At 39.6% G+C, this 22,854-nt stretch overlaps 1 protein-coding gene across 1 annotated transcript; it reads right to left on the bottom strand.

Moving 5' to 3' along the window:
* Positions 1-927: 927 nt before the first annotated feature.
* LOC117254054 (uncharacterized) lies at positions 928-21,772 on the bottom strand. Its single transcript, XM_078169117.1, has 4 exons — positions 21,616-21,772; positions 20,634-20,740; positions 16,577-18,491; positions 928-3,251 (listed from the first exon to the last, which is right to left on the bottom strand). Exons 3-4 carry the CDS (start codon positions 18,486-18,488, stop codon positions 1,531-1,533), a joined length of 3,633 nt encoding a protein of 1,210 aa, XP_078025243.1. The 5' UTR covers positions 18,489-18,491; positions 20,634-20,740; positions 21,616-21,772; the 3' UTR covers positions 928-1,530.
* Between the last annotated feature and the right edge of the window lie 1,082 nt (positions 21,773-22,854).

The raw sequence follows: 22,854 nt of genomic DNA, 5'->3' as shown, positions 1-22,854 counted from the left end.
ACCAGTCTTAACACTGAAAGTTTGATACAGTATGTCAGTATAATGCCACTCTCTATTTATATGCCTCTGGCACTGGTGATAGCCATGGCTGATGGCATTATATTTTGGGGTATCTATCTGTCCATCTATCCAACCATCTGTCCATCCTCTTGTCATGAATGCGATATCTCAAGAATGCCTTAAGGTAATATTAAAATTTGGCACAAATGTCCACTTGGGCTCAACATTTGATCAACAATTGATTAAATTTTGATGGTCAAACGTCCAGGTCACTGTGACCTTGCGTCCATCGTATTCTCATTGATGCAATATTTCCAGATGGCCTGTACCTCAAATTTGTAACAAACGTCTACCTGGATTCAAGACTGAACTGAATGGATTATACTGGCCAAAGGTCAAGGTCACAGTGACCTCACAAAACATGTTTTTGGCCATAAGTTATGAACTCATATGCTAATTCTGACAGAATTTCACAGAAACGTCAAATAGAATAAAATTAAGTGATGACATTTTATTAAAAAAATGTCAAAGGTCAACTTCACTGTGACATTATAATGATCTTCAAAAGCACTTTTCTGGCTGTGTCAGGAACAGAAGGGGAGGCATTTGGTCGGATATTGAAATGGTGACAAATCTTTGGCCCCCAACTTAAAACTGCGCTGATTGTATGGATCCTCTGTGCTGTGGGGTTGAAGATGTTTGTGAAGCATCGATGTCTTAGAATTTGTATTGTCAGCTGTCGTGGCTACATGTGAGTTTGGACAGACATAGATGTCAACTGCAACTTGACTGGTTCATGGAGGCATACAACCACGAGGCGTTAATTCTAGTTATAACTTGGAGTTTTATCCCCCTCCTGAATAATGTGTTGATAAAGGACAAGCTTGCATGTAATACCACTTAGTACACTGAATGATTAACACAATGTAAGATTGCTCCCACTAAAAGTAGTGCATTTATTCAACATAACATGTTGCATTGTAAGAAACCATAGAATGAACTGTTACAGTTGAGTCAGAATGCCACTTCTGATTTTTCATGGATAGCCATTTTGCACAAAAAATAAAACTGTGTCCTAAATGTATTGCTGTTAGCACAAAAAGCCATCATCAAACTGCAGTTATTAATACTGAAAAATGGAAAATAGTTTGAACAAAATACTGAATGCAGTCTTAATTCTACTTTAAAAAGCTCACTGTTTCAGTGCATCTGATTTTACATTCACCAAATGTCCGGTTGCCCACAAGATGAGGGTTTTTTTACTGTTAGTACATAGACTGTCTGCTCTCTTTTTACAGCACACATAAATACTGGTTGGTAAATATGATCATTAAAAAACAAATGAATTCAAAGGTTAACTAGTTTGTTCTAGCTGGTCCATCTGGATGAAGATGAAGAGGTCCTTTCTGTTGGCTTCGAGGCCCTAAAATCAACTCTGGGCTCCACATTTTCCGAATAAACCACAGTAATCAGTGAGCATTTTCCCTTGGCTTTAAGAGTTCTTGGGTTGCTAGTATTGGGTGGTCTAATCTACAGCACAGAGTTCTTACTTCTGCGGCCTATATTTCCCCTGCCTCTCTTGTTCCTCTTCCAGCACACACAGCTGATAATGACAGTGCTGATGATGACAGTGGCCACTACTGCGATGACGATTAGGATGATTGAAGTATCATTAGAAACTGTTCCTTTGTCCCCTTGCCCGCCGCTGGTGACCTCCTCATGCTCTGAGGTGGGGGTGGTCTTGACAGCAGGTGAGGGAGTGCTTCGTTTAGTTGGAGGAGTATGTGGTTTCCTCCTCTTCTCCGTTGAGGTCAGCACAGGCTCCACTGTAGAGCTGAGAGGCAGGAAGTTCTCTTCTGCCAGTAGGACGATTATCTCACCGCTCAGACTGAAAGGTGTTTCACAGACTACGAGAGTTTGGTTGGTCTTGGCTGGGTGCTGTGTCAGCCAGTGTTTAAGTGGCAGAATATCCTTGTCACACCTCCAGGGATTCTGCTGCAAAAGAACTTCCTTTGCTGCAGTGAGGGCATCTAGACTCTCCTGTGGCAGGTTGGGAAGGGAATTATTTCGCAAGTCTATCTGTCCCAGGTTGCTCAGGCCCTTGAGAAAACCTGAAGGGAGGGAGCTGATAAAGTTGTGCTCCAAGGAAATGTTGACTAGATTCGGCAGACCTTGGAAAGTCCCAGCTTTTAGGGTTGAGAGCAGATTGGTGTGAAGTGATACCTCTCCCAGCTGCTCCAACCCTTCAAAGGCCCTGGTGGATATGGAGCTGATCTGGTTACGACTGAGCACCAAGAGATGCAACTGAGTCAGGTTCTTGAATGTGTTATCCTCCAAATGCCTCAGTTTGTTGTCATACAGCCATAACTCCTGCAGGGGCATGGGCCCAAACACCCCTGGTCCCAGACTCTCCAGCTGGTTTTCATAAAGGGAGATCTGGGAAAGGAGGGGCATGTTTAAGAAGATCCCTTGTGGAAGAGATGTGAGCCTGTTGTGGGAGAGGAACAGCTTCTGGAGTTTCGACATCTTGGAGAACAAATCCTGGTGGAGATTAGTGATTAGATTGTCATGTAAGGATAGTTCCTCCAGGTCTGCAAGGTCATCGAAAATGCCAAGGGGGAGTTCCTGTAGTGAGTTTTTGTTAAGTCGTAAGGTTTTTAGGTTTGAGAGACCTTTAAATGTCTCTCTAGGTAGTTGACTGATATTGTTTCCAGAAAGCATAAGGTACTGTAGCTCAGTAAGAGGGTGAAAAGTTTCCACAGGTACAGAAGTGAAAAGGTTCTTACTGAGGTCAAGGAGTTTCAGCTGTGCCAGTGGGGTAAACCAGTTGGGGCGGAGTACTAGGAGTTTGTTGCTCTTCAGATTCAGAGACTCGAGCTTCTGAAGATTTTGGAACAAGGCCTCAGGGAGATCCTGCAGCTCCGTGGTAGTAAACGCTAAGGCACCTACGTTTTGAGTGGAATCAAATGTGCCAGTGCGCACTTCTCTCAAAACAGTGTCTTTAATCACAAAAATGCCAAGAGCATTGGAGAAATCAGCCAGATCCTCAGGTCTTAGGGAGTAGATACTGCAATTGGAGAAGTAGAGGGTAGTGGTAGATGAGGGCACAGTTGTGGGGAATTCCGAGAGGCCACTGCAAAGTATTTTGGTTTCTTGACATTTGCATCCATCTGGACACGCCCAAACAACAGCATGGAGGGAACAGAGAAGTAGGAGCACATGAAGGGTCAGGGTCAGGTCCATGATGTAACCTAGAACAAAAGAAACAGCTATGTTATGGTCAAGGTTGGTGACAAATCCTGTACAGATTTACTTAGATGGCAAAGGGCTTTGTGAGCATGCCAGTCTTTTCATGCTAAATACACCTATTTTGTCTTTAAAGGGGGATTCCAATAATATCACATCAAAGTCAGTTAAATAGTCAATGGGACTACTTCTGCTCAGCTTGTCTATGTTCAGTGTCCTCTGTGGCTCAACTAAAAATTAGTTTATGTTGGCCTTTGCTGCTTTATTTTGCCCATTATTTTTCAAGTAGGTGCTCCAGAACTAGTAATTGCTGGAGTATCTCTTCAGGTCAGTGCTGAGCTTTTCACAGGTTGATGCCAGTGCCTATCTCTAAAAGCAGATGACCAACAACACCATAAAGGTGCCAGTAACACAAAACAGTAGAGATAAAGCATTAAAAGTAATTCCGATTTAAATTTGAAATTGCTGAATTGCTTGTACCACAATACCATGGTCAACTCTTGCCCGTGAAGGAAACGGCATTGCTCTCTGAGATTTGATGTACAATAGTTGTATGTTATCAGGACTGAGACTGTGGTCTGTTTTTTCTCCTCTCACTGCAAAAACAGGCACAAACTGTGGATTCTCTGCGCTTTAAATCACCACCATAACAAGGCAGTTATACTGAAGGCAACTCTAATTAGTAACAGTGCCTACATGTTGCAGCCTCAGCATTCTTGTTTCGACCAAAAAGGAGACATTTGCATAAATTGATCCAGCGTTGTACTTTGCTGCCTGCGGTTAGGAGCGTTGCCCGTCAACAGTGCCAACAGGGTTGGCTGGTAAATCCCCATGCTTAGCAGCCTTTTGGGATTAAAACCATGTATTCAGTATTAGTGTTCAGTAGCATTTTTGGAGCTCACATGTAAAGTTTGCCACAGATTTTTTTTACAAGTAAATTCCCAAACCACAGAGTATTCCCTCACTAAATATGGACGTAGTGTTTGGTTTGCTGCCACAAGCAAAATGATCTCTGTGTTGTGTCTACAGTGCATCTAAACACGAGAGACTGCCTGCACATGTTTGAGGCTGTGGCGGAGGCTGGGCTCACTATTTGTGATGGCACAGCAGGCTCCAAAGGCAAAGCTGTGCCAACATAATGACCCGCTTCTCCATACAAATCCATTTAAAGTTCTGCAACTTAGGTTGGCAAGCTTGCGTTGTTTCTCAGAGGCTGAGGTGTATTAGGGTGCAGAGAGAGTCTTTCCGAGGAAGTAACTCTCTAAAGAGACCACTATGTCCCTCAAATGAGCTCAGCAGCAGAGGTACCAGATTTATTGTCTTTCTTTCTTTTTCTTTCTTTCTTTCTTTCTTTCTTTCTTTCTTTCTTTCTTTCCCTCATTTTCACATCAAAGGTACATGGTCATAAAATACATCCTGGTGCATCACAGCTGTTTCCATTTTCAATACATTTTCTACTCATGTCTGCTTACATTTAAGAGGTGCGGTGCTGAGTTCCAGCTGTGAGAGGGAAAATAATGTTTTCATTGTTCGTAAAACATTATGACTGTGCTATTTTAACACATGTTTCTCTTTACTCCCAACCCCACCAGTACTCCTACTTTATCAGTACCAGTGGTGGAATGTAACTAAGTACATTTACTTTTAAATACTGCACTTAAGTACAAGCTTGCCTTACTTGTACTTTGAGTATTTCAATTTATGTTACTTTATACTTTTACTACTCAGCATTTTTGAGGCAAACATACTTTTTACTCCAGTATTTATATTTCATAAATGTACTTACAAGTGATTAAATTATGATGTATTATTATAGATTAAGCTACCCAGCAGTATATAAAGTAGTTATTCTGAAATGGCCCATTCTAAAGAAATTTGCACTTTTACTTTTGTTACTTTAAATATATGTTTATGGTTATAGTTGCATACTTTTATTTGAGCAAGACTTTAAATGCATGATTTTTACTGGTTCCAGAGTATTTTTGCACTATAGTATTGTTACTTTTGTTAAATTTCTGAGTACTTCCTCCACCTCTGACCAGTATTCAATACTTTTACTACCACTGTCAATAATTCTAACCCCTAGTAATATTAGTTATAAATTTCCTTCTTATTTGATTGTTGGATGGTTTGGTGGGGTAACACCCACTGGTTTCATCAATATCACCACTTTGCTTTTCTTTACTTCTGTAAATGTGAAAGGTCAAAGTTCATATTTAAGTCATGGATATGTATCTGATTATGCATCTACATGAAAATAAAGTAAAATTAATGTGTTATCTGTTTATAATTCCCTTTCTTTTCTTGAGAAAGGTCTGGTGAGTGAGACTAATAATTACCCTCCTCTTGAATGTTTCGCAGTGGCAAACATTACTACATTAAAAGAAAAAAGTATCAGGAACAATGACTTAAAGCAGCTTCAACAGCTTTCAGACACATGACACATTCTAGCATCACTGCTTCTAGACGCAAAATCAATAAAACCTGACAGCTAAACCATGTTTCCTCTGTGGTATATATTATAACATCCCAGTCCAAATAAAACCACTGTCTGCTGCCGGCTGAGACAAACTGGAATGCTCTGCAGCACAGTGTAATGGCTAAAGCATTTCCAGTTCACCATTAATTGCTTTGATTTTTTCCCCCTTTCCCCGGGGCTGAAAGATCAGCACTTTGTCTGTCATGAAAATACTGAACTAGCAAAGTGGGGACCTGTGTCACCAGAGAGCAGCAGTCAAACCAGCCAAGTTAATTCATATTCTATATAAAAGGTTTTAGATTACCACTTTATCTAACGTAGTGTTAAAACTCAAGTTAGCCAAAATAAACCACATTTTCTAACAAAAATTACTGAAATCAGCACAAACCAAGAATCCTATGGGCAGTATTGTGCTTTACACATGAATATACACATTATTTAACAAAATCAAGGTTAAAATATGTACAAAAGGTTGTATTTTAGTTATAGATTATTACTGATGTAACTTACTGATCGCTATCCTTATCTTATTCAGATTAATTTCATTATGAAATCATCTGCACTCATTATCTTTACCAAGTATGTTAAAAATAAGTAGCAATCAGCACTCTCTTAACAAGGACAGCATGCCATTTTGTTGAACTTACCTCCGGTAGTGGCTGACGATTGAGTGAACACAGACAGTGAGCTTGTGTGGTTATCTTATATGTACGTGCTGCCTTCCTCCTCAACTTCCCAAATCCTCTGTTGAAAGTTTCCAGCACCGTCTGAACTCTCACACCATCACATTTTCCTGCCCTTCGTCATCACTTGATTCCCCTTACCAACCAGTTTTTTGTTTTTGTCCTGAGCTCATGAAATCTGTAGGTCCTTTTTCTGAGGCTTCAGAGGCACTGTTCAGCGCCCCGGCTGCACCCCCTGCCCCCTCTGTTCCTCTCACACACTCATGCTCACATGTTTTGTTTTTTTTTCTAAACGTGGTGGTGGGCGATCAAGCAAGCAACAAGAAGCCCCACCCTCTTGGGACTACAGTGTATGGATGTCTGGTTGTTTGAATGCATGTAAGTGGATGTGTGAGCTGTGCTTCATCTCAGGGGATGCATATTTGTTTAACTACATGTTTTCCTTCCAGGGAAAAGTGGCATTTCTGTTGGAGGTAAAGGAGCGTGAGAGTTTGGTTTAGTTAAAGACAGTGAGGCTGGTTTTGTGTTTTATGGTTGTTACATTGTTTTGTGTGTACGTGCCTTCTTATTTGGGTGTGCAAATTTAAGAGTCAGCTGCACATATATTTGGTATGACGTTCCCAGTATGCTTGTAAGCCGATGGTTTGGGCACTTGGCAGTTACACATCCACTGTGCGGGAATTGCAGATTGCAAAATGATCAGAAACGCAACCAAACAACCTGCAAACATCTGCTCAGTTTCATTTGTGCTGCAGCATGGTAGGGATAAAGAATAAACAGCACTGAGTATCATATAATTGTGGATGAAATGACACGATGAAGCAGTATAACAGAAAACATTACATTGCCTCTGGAGATTTTCTTTGTTCAGGAAATAGAGTTTGAGTGTTTTGTTTTTCTTAACCTGTTCATGTAAATTACATGGGGCTTAGTTTTGATGCTAAAATGTGGAGGGGTACAGTCTTCAATAAATCAGTTGGGGAAAAAATGCTGAGCAGCGAGTGTTCTGCTGCATTTAACATTCCTTAGATGCTGTAAGTAGATCCATCTGTTCTATACCATGACAAACAAGCCTCTGACCACAGAGAACAGATAGTGAGGGTGGAGTTAACGTTTCGACAGTCAGTTGGTCACACGCTGGTTTTCTGATCTTACTCTCTAGATAGAGGAAGATGGATAAAAATCAGGAAATAATAAGTGCTGCAACAGGTTATTGTGAAGTCTTTTTACTATTAAGCTGGTGCACATATTTTGCACTAGACAAAAAGATGGTCAGTCCCTTTCTGTATCCCATAATGTCCATTTCATTTGTCCAAACTTTAACTCTGATATTTCCACATAAATTGTCAGTGAAACCAGGTATTGTGTCGTAGTATTACAGAAGCTCCATGTCCTTGTCTGAGTGAGGTCAAAAGGTCAGTAGAGAGCAGCAAGATGAAGAAAGTTTGACTAGAAAAAGAAACTTGAGTGTCTGAGCCCCCATACAGCACTTACACCAATCAAACCTCAGACAGATGAAGTGAATTACTTTGAACATCTTATTACAATGGGAATCCTTGGGTCCTGGCATTCATGTGGATGCTGGGACAAGTACACTCACTCACGGCAGTGGCCCTCTCAGCAGAATGATGGGTCATGCCACACTGCTAAAAGTGTTCAGGACTGGCCCTGAGATTGTGACAAATTGCACACAGCATTGACCTGGTCTTCAAATTCCCCAGGGATGAGGGGGTGTCATATGCTGTAGAGATTGTAAAACCCCCTGTGGCAAATTGTGATTTGTGATATTGGGTTATATAAATAAAATTGACTTGACTAAATTTGTTCCAGGAGTGTTGCAACTAGATGAGCAAGAGTCACAGATCCAAGGTAGTAATGGCATTAGATCAGGGGTCAGACAAAAGAGCTATTTTTGACCAAAAGATAATATAGAAAAATCTGCCTGGAGCCACAAAATATTTTTAAGCCTTAATAAGACGATAACCTAGCCTATATAGTCTTAATTAGCCCATCAACATTACTAATAGGTCTAAATCAGCATCCATAAATATGTTTTTGGCTCCTCTGTGGTCAGTTATTCATGATTATTTGGTATTTTACCTCTGCAGCGTTGGCGGTGAAAGCAAATTAATCTGTCCACACAATATTAAATTTTGTAATTTGTCTCCAAGAATTTTACTTAAAAAAAAAAAAAATGCAATCCATAGCTAGTCAGGGAGTCTCAAGACTAGCCACTGCTATTGAGGTTTTAACCGTTTTATTTGGTGTATAGGCTACACATTTTTACCACTAGAGAATGGGATAATTTCTTTAGGCCAACAGCAATGGTAAAAGACAATTGAAATGTAAACAAATAAATAAATAACTATTCATTTTCATTTTAGTATTTGTCAAAGCCACATGGAGCCACTGGAGAGGGGCTAAAGAGCCGCAAGTGGCTCTGGAGGCGCAGGTTGCCTACCCCTGCGCTAGACTGATGACCTCAGAGGAGTTGCAGTAACATCTGTACTTTGTAATATTATGAGTGTATATTTTCCCCAGAATATTAATAATTACAAGGCTAAATTAGGCATGACTAAACTTAGAACTTAGTTTTCAGACAAAACAGCTCCATTTAGATGAGAACCACTTGGAAACCTAAAAGAAATACATTACAGTAATGTTAATGTAGCTTCTCGTCTTGGGCAAAACATTTGGCTACAATTATATTTTTTTAATACCAAAATACTTTGAAACAGTTAATTATTGGACTTTAGAGGATTATTGCTCTACCCTACAGCCAAGTCTGCTGGGACCAGAATTACAAATGTGGAGAAACCCCTCTGAATACCAGGTTAAATTAAGTTCATTTACAGACAGATAAAGGTTGGATTAAAAAAACTCCACTTGTTTTTCACTGTGGTGAAATATTCCTTGTGACCCCTGCAGTATGATTTCCTCTCCCCATGCTCGCCCGCTCTCACTGTCTGTGTGTGTGGGAGTGTGTGTGCCCACTGTTGTGTGAGCTCAGTGTACTGGAAAGGCCTAATCACCCGTTGCCATAGCAATGAACTTGGGTGCTGTTCACCAATTCATCCTCCTTTGTTTGCTGTTTGTTTTAAAGTCCAATCACTTCTCGTGGAATTCGTGGCATCCGCTGTCATTTTGTGCAGGTTTTTAAAGCTCTGAAAGCTTTTTGGACCAGCAGTCAAACATTCTCTGTTGTTTTGCCCCTTAAGAATAATGTTAAATAGTATTATTAGTCCAAAGTGTATTTATCAACACAGCTGGTTACAAGTGTAACTTAAACTCTAATGGATCCTGCATAATTCCTGCTGTTCTTGTTCAGTTTTTAGTGCCTGTACATGTATGGTCTCATTTAAAAAGTTTTTTCCCCAGCAGCCAAATCACTGTAAGTGCTTCTGTCATTAAGTTATACAAGTTTCAACACTGAAATAGGAAGGTTCTGTGTCTCGCCTGAATTTTTTTTTCTTGAAAAAAGATGCTGCAGATGACTGTAATTGGGAGACATTAGCTGTTAAACACTATGGAACCAAAGAATAAGGGCTCATCTAGTCCAAGTTAAAATTTCATAACAGTACTACAGAAGATGACTTTTTACACATGTTTTTCCAAGGATATGTCTTGGCATTTCCAAAAAGGACATTTTGAGACTCCAAAAGGACCCTTGGTTACCATGGTGACATACCTATAGTAAAAAGGCTGCTGCTCTTGAACACTTCAATGTACAGTTATGAATTTGGGCTCTAATGAAGCTGACACATCATAATGCTTTTTTTTAACTTTATGCATGAACTTTGTGCATGAAAAAGTGGACAAGCAGTTTATATACAAAGTAACAGACATCAAACTATATACAAATCTTCATGCACACAAATTTTATATAGGCTTCATTGATTACACTTTCTAAAGTTCTCCTGAAGAAAAAATGTGTATGAAAACTTTTAGGTAAAATTAGGAGCAACTATGTTCTCTTGATCTTTTTCTAGGCTATATTGTAAATTACAGTACATGTGGTCTTGGACTACTCAGTAAAAGGAAGTCATAAGTGCGTACACACTGTTGTGGTTTTGTTTCATAATAGCTGGTGAAAATACAGGGGCACAGTTTTGCAAAAGAGTCGTCTCAATGGTCATTTTGCTCTTTGTCCTTGTGTAATCTAGACGCTGACTAAATCTGAGCTTCCTGTTTTGAAGGATGTTCCAGTAATGATGGTGTTACACTTCTCAGTATGAATCATTTTGGGAATCCACATTTCTCTCTCATTCCCGTCTGAGGATGAGAAACTTAGATAAGAGGGATGTTTATGGAAACACAATCAGTGCCTGGCACGAGTTTATGAAACAGCGTACTTCCAGTTCATGTGTAGACATTGATTTATTGGTTCATGGATTTAGCTGTGTGATCACAAGAGTGGGCCGGAACACACACTGCAGTGCTGGACCAGGTGACATTAGTATAAGATTTCCCTTTACTAAATTCCAGTGTGCTAAGGTGAATTAGGGGAGAAATAAGAACAACAGATTTTGATAAACCTGACAGTCTGACCCATAAGCCCTCTTTTTCATGATATTGATATTGAAGGTTGTTATTGCTAAAATGTGTGTGGCCTTGATCAGATTCAAACAGTTAACAGATGTTAAAAAAATAAAAACTCGTAATTGGGAAGAGGCAGGAATTATATCACAATGACAGCTTGGCATTTTTAAACGCCTCAGCAGCAGGAAGTAAAATCCTCTGCAGACAAACAAGCTTCTCTTATCCACCAACATGGTGAAAGAAAGAAAGAAAGAAAGAAAGACATGTCCGTTTAAACATACCTTGTTTTTTCTGTAGCACCTGATACCAATCCCATTGACATGTTTCTTTCCTTTAATCCATTGTCTAGAGCTGCACTTTCTAAATTATATAGAAGCATCTCAATGCTGATATGTTCACCTCTAGGCGGGATTAAGGAAGCCTGGGTACAAGTTCTGGGACCTATAACTGAGGACCTATGGGTCTCTATTCTTTCACCAATACATAAATCCTCACTTTGCACAAGACATCGCTTATTGCATTTAAAAGTGGTCCACAGGGCCCATATGTCTAAGGTTAAGCTATCTAGCATCCACCCTGATAAAACCCCCACCTGTGACAAAAACAATGATGCCACCTGTTGGGAATAGAATGATGTTATGTGTTTTACTATAAGTTGTGTTTCACTATATAAGTTTTAGATGTGTGAACAATGAGAATACTGAGATGATTTCAGCTGATCTGAATGTGTTTGCTTTGCAGAAGTGGAGAAGTACAGGAGAGGAAGAGACATGAAGTCTGAGGAGCACATACCGCAATGCTTAGATAATTAGTTTCATATATGGTAAAAAGAATAGAAAGTGATATACAGATAGTAAGGTACAGCACGTGTAGGGAGTTGTGTTGTCTCTTGTCTTTCAAAACAGGAACCACGCCCCCACCGCCAGCGGGAAGGAGTCAGATTAACACGAGGCAGGGGCGTGGTGTGGTGAAGGAGGAAGTGGAACTGCCAATGAGAAGAGGACAACGCCTTGCGTGCACAATGACACTCTGTTACGCTCAAATATACTGGGTCAGGGAAAGGACAGGAGGTCAGACTTCCTGAACTGACACACCTTTGTTGTTCGTCAGGGACGTGAAGTTGAGACCCAGAGCTCTGTAATTTTATTCCTTTACTGCTTAATAAACTACATTAACTGAGACCGAATATATCTTCTCCTATTGCTTCATTAAAGAACACGCAGGACTGAGCTCACACATAGCACATTAGAGAGTAGGATGAGACTCTTAGTCCATCACACCATATGAACTTGCTGTGCCCTAATTTTGGAAAGATATCTTCCATACCCTTTCTAAAATCCTTTCAAAAAAATAGAACTAGACCCTATTGTTGCCCTGTTTGGCATTGCTAGTGGAGATGACCCCAGGCGCGCCATCTTGCTCAAATGAAAGGAGGCTGCCACGCCCACATTTGGCCAGTGGCTTCAAGCCATAATGTCCTGTGTAAAATTAGAGATGCTGTGCTTCTCTGCCAGTGGTTCAGGAAAAAAAAGACATAGGGACCCTTTTTGTCTCATTTTCATAAACCCAAATAACATCAGCTCTCAGTGCGTTCTAATACAGACCCTTTTAGGACCAACGTCACAATGATGTCAGTTTGTTAACAAGAGGCGTAACCTGACTCCACCACAGGGCTGTAGGCTACATAGAAGTCTTAAAATGTCATCTTGTTGTATTATTGATAGCTAGAATAGAAGGAGTCATGGCTCAAAACTTATATTCTATCACATACCAGCCACCACTGCCAATCAACAAAAACAAAGACAACTACGGTTAAATGCGATAAGACGAAAGGACTGGACAGAGGTGATCATCAAAAATGTGCAGCGCACACTTCAAATCAGGTTAGGGAAAAAGTATTTACTGTTGTAGAATAAAGTTATGTGTATTAAGGGTTATCATGTCCACCTTATCAGAAATCGAGTAGATATTAAGAGGAATATTGGATTTCTCTGTAACGCTAACTTTTTAGCGCATTAGCTAACGTTAGCTTCGAAAACCATTCAAGTGTCACCCACCTTTGTAAGATTGGCACAGTAATCAACCACAAAGACTGAGTGAGGGCATACGGGTGTTAAGTAAGTGTTTACTTACTCAAGTAACATTTGCGGTCCCAGAGAGTGAGTGACCTGACATGGCGTGTTCATAAATTAAGTGTGATGCTCTACACTAAAATAAGAGCCCTGTTGGTCGCTACTCAGAGAGGGCGGTGCTCTGGATCTGAACGGTACATTCTGACAGCACTCCGAATTTACCAACGGTTTAGTTCGGTTCAGAATGAGTTTTTCTGAATGCACCACTCGTATCATCCTCCTCCATTGTCTACAACAAACCAACAGAACGCGCTAGCTAACACTGGCTAATGCCTGCAGAGAATTGTTTTGCCTCCAGCTAAGCTCCACCCATCAATAAACATCATGCTGTTTACTAACAGTAAAAAGGTCTACAGCCCTTGACATATAAATAAAAAAGGGTAAAACCTGACTCCATGGATGTTGTTATTCTCCATCTCAAATTTTAGACATTGTGCGGTAGGAATATTTAAAGGAAGGAAAAAATTTGGGACAGGAGGATGGGTGGGGGGGAAGAGCTATTGTATTGTAGAAGGTGTTACTGTAATGGCCTCAGGGTCATGTTTGCTCTGCACACTGATGTATACTGCATGGTGCTGGGTTTTTTGTTTTCCTTTTTGAAAACCTTAATAAAAATATTTTGAAATTTAAAAAATAAAGTTACAGTAAAGAATGTTTTTAAGTTGTGATGTCTCTTCATGCAGTTCAAAGAATTCACCACTAGATGGAAACAAATAACTTGTGATCAATATTGACTACACTGGCAGGCTTAGGCTGGCTGAGACATCGTTATGTGACGTTTGGGAGCTCTGAGCAATTACCCATCCATTTTCTATACCTGTTCATCCTCTGCGGGGTCCAAAAGACCCCAGCACACACTGAGTGAGTTTGCACATCAGCTGTTTTTGTGTCAGGAGGAGTCTCGGTTTCTCAGTGTGCTTATGCTCCTGTATCCTGCTGGACACTCAGATAATTACACACATTTAGACAGTCATGTTACCAGTAACAGTCACAAGCTAATTGTCTTGACTGGCATATTGAGCCAACCTAATGATAGAAGAGGATAGAGCCAGCCCCACTTAGGTTTTTCCATTCACTCTTTTATATTCAAATTGTAATCTTTCATCATCTCATCTCTCTAAGCTCTATAAAAAGCCATGATGTCACTTTGCTTTCAGTTAACATTTGCACATCAGTGAAGAAAACATCAAGAGAGTTAAAATTTCAAGATTCAAAGTGCTGCTAGTGTGTAGCTTATTTTTATTTGGGGATTTATAGTGATGTGGTATACATGAAAAGCAGTCTGTTGGAGCTTTCAACAATAATCATGTTTGATTAATACAACATTTTAATATACCTTGATATATTTCCCATTCTGTTCTTATCAGTTTGACTCTCAGTGTGGACTTGTGATATGTTTGTTTGCGAGAAGTAAAGGCAGACATTCAGACGGATGCACTGGAAAGTCAGATACAAATTTTTGAATGCACAACTGGAACTGCCAGTATGCTAAAGGTCAATAATTAGAGAGTAATTGGAAGTGTGTAATGATGTTTGCTGAGGCAACAGAGAGAAACGTTAATATCTAGACTTCACTGTAGACCCATACAAAGAGAGGTAGGAGATGGGAAAAGCTCCCTGAGTTAAGATGTTGGTGGTGGAGTTAAGTCAGCAGGTGGTTGATGGAAACTCTCAGTTAAATCTTTTTGAACATCACAGAGGTGGTGGGTTGTGCAATAGCAGGTCTGAAAGAGCAGCCTCCAGGGAATGATTGGCTCGAGGAATGACGGGAGAAACATGATGATTGGCCAGATACGGTGGTGTCAGACTTATGAATGTTGGGACTTTGACAAAGTGCAAAGTGACTGAGAAGTTTAGAGCAGGAGAAAAGTTCAGAAAGTCCTCTATTGATTCATAAGTGGCAGAAAGTAAAAGACAAGATGTTCCTTACTTAACTTTAACCAAAGCACTACGATGATTTGATGGTTTTTACAGAGAGTTCTTCAGGATGTGAAAAGTTTCTTGTTTTCTGTGAAATGAGACAGAGAATATAGTCCCAAGGATCTTTGTCTCTCCCTGCTGGTGAAAGAGGGTGCTTGTTGTGGCCAAGTGCCAGGACCTCAGTTTAAACAAGACAAACAGATATCCAAGAAGAATTTTATTAATCATCTTAAATGCATTATGCTTACAAAAATAGTTATTTTTTCATCAAGCAAAACGTTCAACATGAGACACTTTGACATGTATGTACAGGCTGCTAAAGCATGTGATCAGCAACATGTTCATATGAAGAATGTATGGTATTAGTTTTTTTATATATATATTAATTAAAGAGGTATCTAAACCCCAGACTTTTTCCTCTTCCCTGAAATGTGAATTAAGTATCATAAATGTGCAGTACAGTATGCAGGATTTTCCTAAATAACAGTTCATAGACTCATACAAAAGTAATGCCTCTCAATCATCACTTAAAACCAACTAGAAGTGTGTGGCAGATTGGCAGTATATTTATTTGCAGAGACCCTGCAGTTGAGTTCATGACTTCATGAAAAGGTAGCGACCAGGTGCCAGACACAGTGCAAAAAAGCAACACAGAAGTGCAAATATAGCAAACAAGAGTGAATCAGGGTTTGGCTTTCACTTTCACTTTTGCTGGCAATATCATTTACAAACAGTAATCAATAATTCTTGCATAGTATACCTTAAATGTTTTTATGTAAAGTTACTATAATCAGTATTTTCATATTAACAACTGAACATATGACTACTTGTATGTGAAAGGGTGGTTCATAGTGACAAAACCACAGAGAAACACCCAACTCTGCAGTTCCCTTTAGCTCTACAGTCCATTTGTGTATTTTAAGGTCATTGTGTTGGTTGTACAACCCTCAACTTTGCAACTCTCACCACTCTCTTAGCATTGTTTTTCAGCTGCAGCAGACAGCTGTTTTCAGTGAAAACTCTCTAAAACATTATCTGTTCATTACCTGCTCAGCACCAAACAGCGGTCAGAGCACTTGCTGGTGAATATAGTGAAGCATTTAGCTGCTTAAAAGACAGATAATTGCCCCAGGAGTTGGTAGAGACCAAAAACCCAACTAAAAGGAAGTTAATATTTGACTTACATCTGTCAGGTGACCGGAAACAGGATCGTAGCAGCTGGCTGTTTAGATATGCACCTGTTTAGTGACAAGTTTGCATTAACTTTATATTGTCAATGTCATGTTCACAGCTTGTTTCCAGTGCCCCCAGGTGGGTGAACCATCAGTTAATGTAAGCTAGAGAAGTTGTAGTCCCTGCATAGATCCATCAAAATATATAACTTCAGACCTTATACATATATGGGTTCCTGTTGGACAGCTAAACAATGAATAAAAGTCAGTAAAAACTCCATAATGCTGAGGGGAGCTGCAGATACGGGTTATACACGGTTAGATATTTTGAGCAACACCTCACATTAACATATTGCCATTTGATCCATTGTTATTTTTAAAATATTAACTGTAGCTTCAACTATTACATGTTAGCCTTCATATCTGCCTCACATATGGGCATGAGCATTACCTCTTCCCTGTTAGAGATGCTGATGGGTTTGACCATCTGGTTCATCCTCTTCCTGCGCTGCAGCAGGTGGTAAACAGACAGGGTGAGCTTAGCCAGTGCCAGCAAGCAGATGATTAATACCACCAGCAGTATGAAGTAGATAATCACTGGAGTGTTTTTTTTAGGAGGCATTGTTTGGGTGGTGGTTGGTTGGGTGCTGAAGCTGGTGGTCGTGGGCATAATTGTTGTATGCATAGTCGTAATGGTTGTGGTTGTACTCGAAGTGGTGTTGGTGGTTAAAGTTGTTGTGGGTGTTGGTGTTGAGGTGGTGGTCATGGTGGCTGGAGTTTTTGTTATGGTGTTTGTTGGTGCCTTTGTAATGGTTGTTGCTAGTGGCATGGTTGAGACAGGGGTGTTTGTTGTAGCTGACAAAGTGGTTGCTGGTGTTGTGGTAGTAATGATGGTGGTTTTTGGTTCTGTAGTTAGGAGTGCTTTGGGAGTTGTGGTGGTGGTGATGGTTGTGATTGTGGGGGGAAGGGTGGGGCAGATAAGTTGATCTTCTGGTAATGATTTTATTTCTTGTCCTTTTAGATCTTCTGGATACTCACAGACAGCAGGAGACACAAGCTTGTCAGAGTTCATCTTCATCCAGAGGTGAAGCTCTATCAGATTACAGTCACAGTGCCAAGGGTTGTCATTGAGGTAAAGTTTTCTCAGTTTTGTTAAAGGCTCAAAAATATCCCCAGGAAGCGTCTGGAGGTCGTTGTGAGCTAGCTTGAGTGTGATCAGTGATTGTAGCTTTTCAAACACATCTACGTCCAGTGACTTTATCTTGTTGTACTGTAGATTCAGGTCTGTGAGCCTCTCAGGACCTTCAAAGTTCTCAGCATAAAAGGTGACAAATTGATTCTTAGACAGATCTAACTTCTTGACTTTCTTCAGAGGGCTGAATATTCCTTTAGGAAGAGCGCTGAGATTGTTCTGACTCAGGCTTAACTCTGTCAATTTAGGCATTTCTCCAAAAAGCACAGGTGGTAGACTCGTCAGTTTATTCTTCTGTAGGGTCAGCATTTTAAGCAGAGGGAAGCCAACAAAGAATCCTTCAGGTAAACTAGTCAGATGATTACTATCCAGGTACACCTTACTTAGTTGGTCTTTATGTGGAAATAGATTAGGTGACAATTCTGCTATTTTGTTTCCCTGCAAGCCAATTTCCTTTAGGTTTGGCAGATTCTGCAAAATCTCTTCAGGAATGGTGGTCAGTTGATTCTCATAAAGCCGTAGCGTCTGTAGTTTGTTTAGGTTTGAGAACCAGCTGGTAGATACAGCGGAGAGGTTGTTTTTAGCCAAATGGAGCACTGTGAGGTTGTTGAGTTCATCAAAAGTCCCATCTTCAATCGATTCTATCTCGTTCATGTGTAAAAGGAGCTCTCGTAATTTTGTAAGGCCCTCAAACAAGCCTTTCTCCAGACTACGGAGCTTGTTAAGCTTTATTACAAGCTTCTCCAGGTTGTTGAGGTCTTTAAAGACTCCCACTGGTATCGACTTTAATGGAGTGCTGGAGATCTCAATATGCTTGAGGTCTACCAAACCTTCAAAAGCTCCTGGCTCGATAGATGTCGTGGTAGTGCTCATGAACTCCACCTTTTCAAGATGGGGGTTTTCAACAAAGGCTGCTTTGGGGATTGTGTCAATTAGGCTTTCCACAAAGAAAACTTCTGTCACACCTGGTTTTAGGATGCGTGGGATTTCTGTTGTAGAGGTACTGAAAACAGCCTGGTTCTCTTTGGGGCAGTCTGTCTCCTTTTCGCATTGTTTTTGAGTTAATGAGGACTCAAACAGTAAAGACAGAAAAAGAACCACGATTTCTCCTCTTGCCATGTTCATTCACTATTAAAAAAAAAAAAAAATCATAAGTTATAAAATGGAGTAGATTAGATTTAGATCTTGTAAACATATTAGAAGGTAGTTTATTGTATGATTTGTTTTTTACTCTCCTGTGATAATATACAGTGCCCTCCAAAAGTATTGGAACAGTGAGGCCAATTCCTTTATTTTTGTTGTAGACTGAAAATATTTGGGTTTGACATCAAAAGATGAATATGGGACAAGAGATCAACATTTCAGCTTTCATTTCCAGGTATTTACATCTGGATCTGATACACAACTTAGAAGATAGCACCTTTTGTTTGAACCCACCCATTTTTCATGAGAGCAAAAGTATTGGAACATGTGACTGACAGGTGTGTTTTGTTGCCCAGGTGTTTCCCAATTACATTGATTATTCAAACAATAAATAGCACTGAATGTCTGAGCTCAGTTTCAGATTGGGTACGATAGGTTTTGCCTGTGCAGACTGCATTTAGAGGTGGAACCAACATGAAAACTGAGAGCTGTCTATGGGTGAAAAAGAAACAATTGTGAATCTGAGAGAAAATGGACAATCAATCAGAGCCATTGCACAAACATTGGCCATAGCCAGTACAACCATTTGGAATGTCCTGAAGAAGAAAGAAACCACTGGTGTACTAAGCAACAGACGTCGAACAGGTAGACCAAGGAAAACATCAGCAGTTGATGACAGAAACATTGTGAGAGCTGTCAAGAAAGACCCTAAAACAACTGTTAGTGACATCAGCAACAACCTCCAGAGGGCAGGAGTGAAGGTATCACAATCTACTGTTTGCAGAAGACTTCATGAACAAAAGTACAGAGGCTACACCAGAAGATGCAAACCACTCATTAGCAAGAAGAATAGGAAGGCCAGGCTGGAATTTGCCAAAAGGTACAGAGATGAGCCTCAAAAATTCTGGGAAAAAGTTTTATGGACTGATGAGACAAAGATTAACTTTTTCCAAAGTGATGGAAAGGTGAAAGTTTGGAGAAAGAAAGGATCTGCTCATGATCCCAAACATACAAGCTCATCTGTGAAACACGGTGGAGGTAATGTCATGGCTTGGGCTTGCATGGCTTCTTCTGGGACGGACTCTTTCATCTTCACTGATGATGTAACACATGATGGCAGCAGCAAAATGAACTCAGAAGTCTACAGAAACATTTTGTCTGCTAATTTAAAGAAAGATGCAACCAAACTGATTGGGAGATCCTTCATTATGCAGCAAGATAACGACCCAAAACACACTGCCAAAACAACAAAGGAGTTCATCAGGGGCAAGAAGTGGAAGGTTTTAGACTGGCCAAGTCAGTCTCCAGACTTAAACCCAACAGAGCATGCATTTTACCTGCTGAAGAGGAGACTGAAGGGAGTAACCCCCAAAACAAACAACAGCTGAAAGAGGCTGTGGTGAAAGCCTAGAAAAGCATCACAAAAGAAGAATGCAAAAGTTTGGTGATGTCAATGGGTCACAGGCTTGATGCAGTTATTGAAAGCAAAGGATTTGCAACTAAATATTAAGTCTCATTCACTTTAATCTATTTTAAGTTTATATGTTCCAATACTTTTGCTCACCTAAAAATTTTGTGTTCCATTACAAATAATGCTATCTTCTAAGTTGTGTATCAGATGCAGATGTAAATACCTGGAAATAAAAGCTGAAATGTTGATCTCTTGTCTCATATTCATCTTTTGATGTCAAACCCAAATGTTTTCAGTCTACAACAAAAGTAAACGAATTGGACTCACTGTTCCAATACTTTTGGAGGGCACTGTATAAGTGGTGAAATATGAGTAACATAAAGGCTTTACTTTGTCACAATAATATGTACTGTAAACAAATAATTTGGTTCAAAAGATGGAGAGTGATTGCACTCAACTTCAGGCTATCAGAAAGAATTCATTTTGTATTAAATAACAGAATTTAATTTGATTGTCACTGAATTGAAGGTTTACTCAACTATTACGAACATGCACAGTACTCCTCATTGAACATATGAAGACAAGAATGAATGCAATGCTTGGTTAACAGATGGTTACAAAGAGATGTAGTCCATCGTATAAAATTGTGACAAGATGGATGACTTTGTAGGCACAAGGAAGACCACCAAAGGGTTAAAAAAAACTTTGACAATTACTTGTTATAATGAATGCACCTTCAGCAGCAGTTTTCTTCAGTTCTGACTGCAGCGTCCAACCGAGTTGTGGAGGAGTGGGGGTTGATGGCAGCGTCAGCAAGAGAGAGCTGAGGAAAGAGGAAAAGAGAAAGAGGACGCCCCACCACCTGTCGTAAAGATCTTGATCTGGCATGTGCATTTGATTTGAAAGTGAGTAAAAGAACGGTGCAACTTACTTTTTTTAAACACAGCTTTTTGCAGGATACACAGTGATGAGGTCATGTATCTAGTTTTGACTATGTAAGATAATAACTAAGATTTGATGATGATGAAACAAAGTCAACTTTGCTTTAGCCACCAGCATAAATTCATATTTTAATGTAAAACCATGTCTCTCAATGTATTTCATGATATCTCCTGCTGTGCAGACACAAGGTGACTAGCAAGAGTGTGAAAGTGATAACAGTGCACCAGGCCCTTTGACATTGTAGCAGAAGTGACATAAGCATAATGAAATCCAAATATAAGTTGTCAGCTGGAGATTCGTGATAGAAACAGGTGTGAACGATGTCTCAGCTGTACATTTGTGTTACGATCACCAAAACGCTTCCTAAAACCAAATGTAAACAGGCTCATGACGGCATCAGTGTTACATTGAGACTATTTCATGACCTGTTAAGAACTATTGGCTATTGCGCTTTCTTTTCCAAAAATAATATTTTTTGCTTCCCCTGTCTAATTCTCCCCTATTTTGAACCTGTGTCTCAGTCTGTTCTCTTTTACAGCACACATGAAGAGGAACACTGGCTGCTCATTTTGAGCCACTGAATTCAAAAGTTGACTTATTGTTCTAGCTGTTAAAGCTACAGCAATCATTATCCTTAGCCTATGATTAATTTCATCCTGCTATCTCCCTGCCTAACAATCCTCAAACAGTATGGTATAAGTAAGTAACGATCAGCACTCTGTTAACCAGGACAGCATGAAGTTTTGCAGAACTTACCTCGAGTCGAGGCTGACGATAAAATGGACAGAGACCTTGAGTTGGTGATATCTTTGTAATTTCCTCCTTTTTTGCCTGATGTAGCGGTATTAGATCAAGCAAACAAGAAGAAGCCCCACCCTTGGGGGATTTTTGCTTGTCTGAATGCATGTGAGGAGACATGAAAAAAAGTGTCAGGATTTAATTCCTTCACTTTTGCCTTCTGTTTGACCCCACCCCTGCAGTATGATAGCAATCCTCTTTTTGTTTCTCTTTCCGTGTAATTTGTAGTGTCATTTTGTGCAAGACAGAAAACACTTCAAACATGAGTAAACATTGTTTTAGTGGCTCATATATTCAGCTGTGTCGTCCAGAGCTCCCTTTGCTCTCTGACCCATAAATCATCTTGATTATGTTAACAATATTGCAGGTTCTCATTGGTGAAATGTAACATGTAGTCTTGGTCAGATGGAAAAAAATTTTTTTTTAGAAAGATGCATTTGTAATTGCTGATGGGAGAGTCAGGAATAACATCATCACCACATCTTATTAATACACACCACAGCAGCAGGAAATCTAATCCTCTATAGACAAACAAGCATCTCGTATCCACCAACAAGGAAGAAAGACATTTGCACATAATGCATTTTATTCAGACTGATTAAGCAAAAGTTACAACAAACATTTATCATCACTAGAGAGAAACAAATAACTAAATAACTTGACTACATTGGCCTGACTTTGCTTTATGAAGCTTAATATTGCACACTACATAGGTTTTGCTCATATGGTAAACACAGATTAATATAACATGTAAAACTAACACAGACTGTGAGACATTATTATGTATCACTTTGTGCGTGACGCATTAAGACAAGGACATAGGAACTAATTATTAATTGGTAATTTATTTGATTTTTGTAAAACATATTCACTATTTTCATCATTGAGTAATTTGCCAAATATTTTCCTGATGAACAATTTGTTTCATGAAATGTCAAAAAAACACGCATCACAACCTCCAAGAGCCCAAAGTGATGACTTCAAATTGCTTCATTTGTCCGACCAACAATCCAAAACTCAAAAAATATTTGATTTATTATTATACAAGACAAATAAAAGCAGCTAAGTTTTACATTTGAGAAGCTGAATCTAGCAAATGCCTGGCATTTCTGACAGAAAAATCACTGAAATTATTGATAAATTCTCAAAATAGGTTTACATTTTTTTTTTCCGATTTATCAATTGATTGATCCAAGC

The sequence above is a fragment of the Epinephelus lanceolatus genome, chromosome 6, assembly GCF_041903045.1.
Source record: "Epinephelus lanceolatus isolate andai-2023 chromosome 6, ASM4190304v1, whole genome shotgun sequence".
Taxonomy (NCBI): domain Eukaryota; kingdom Metazoa; phylum Chordata; class Actinopteri; order Perciformes; family Serranidae; genus Epinephelus; species Epinephelus lanceolatus.
Note: the sequence above shows the minus strand (reverse complement) of the source record. Positions and strands in the feature narration are given on the sequence as shown.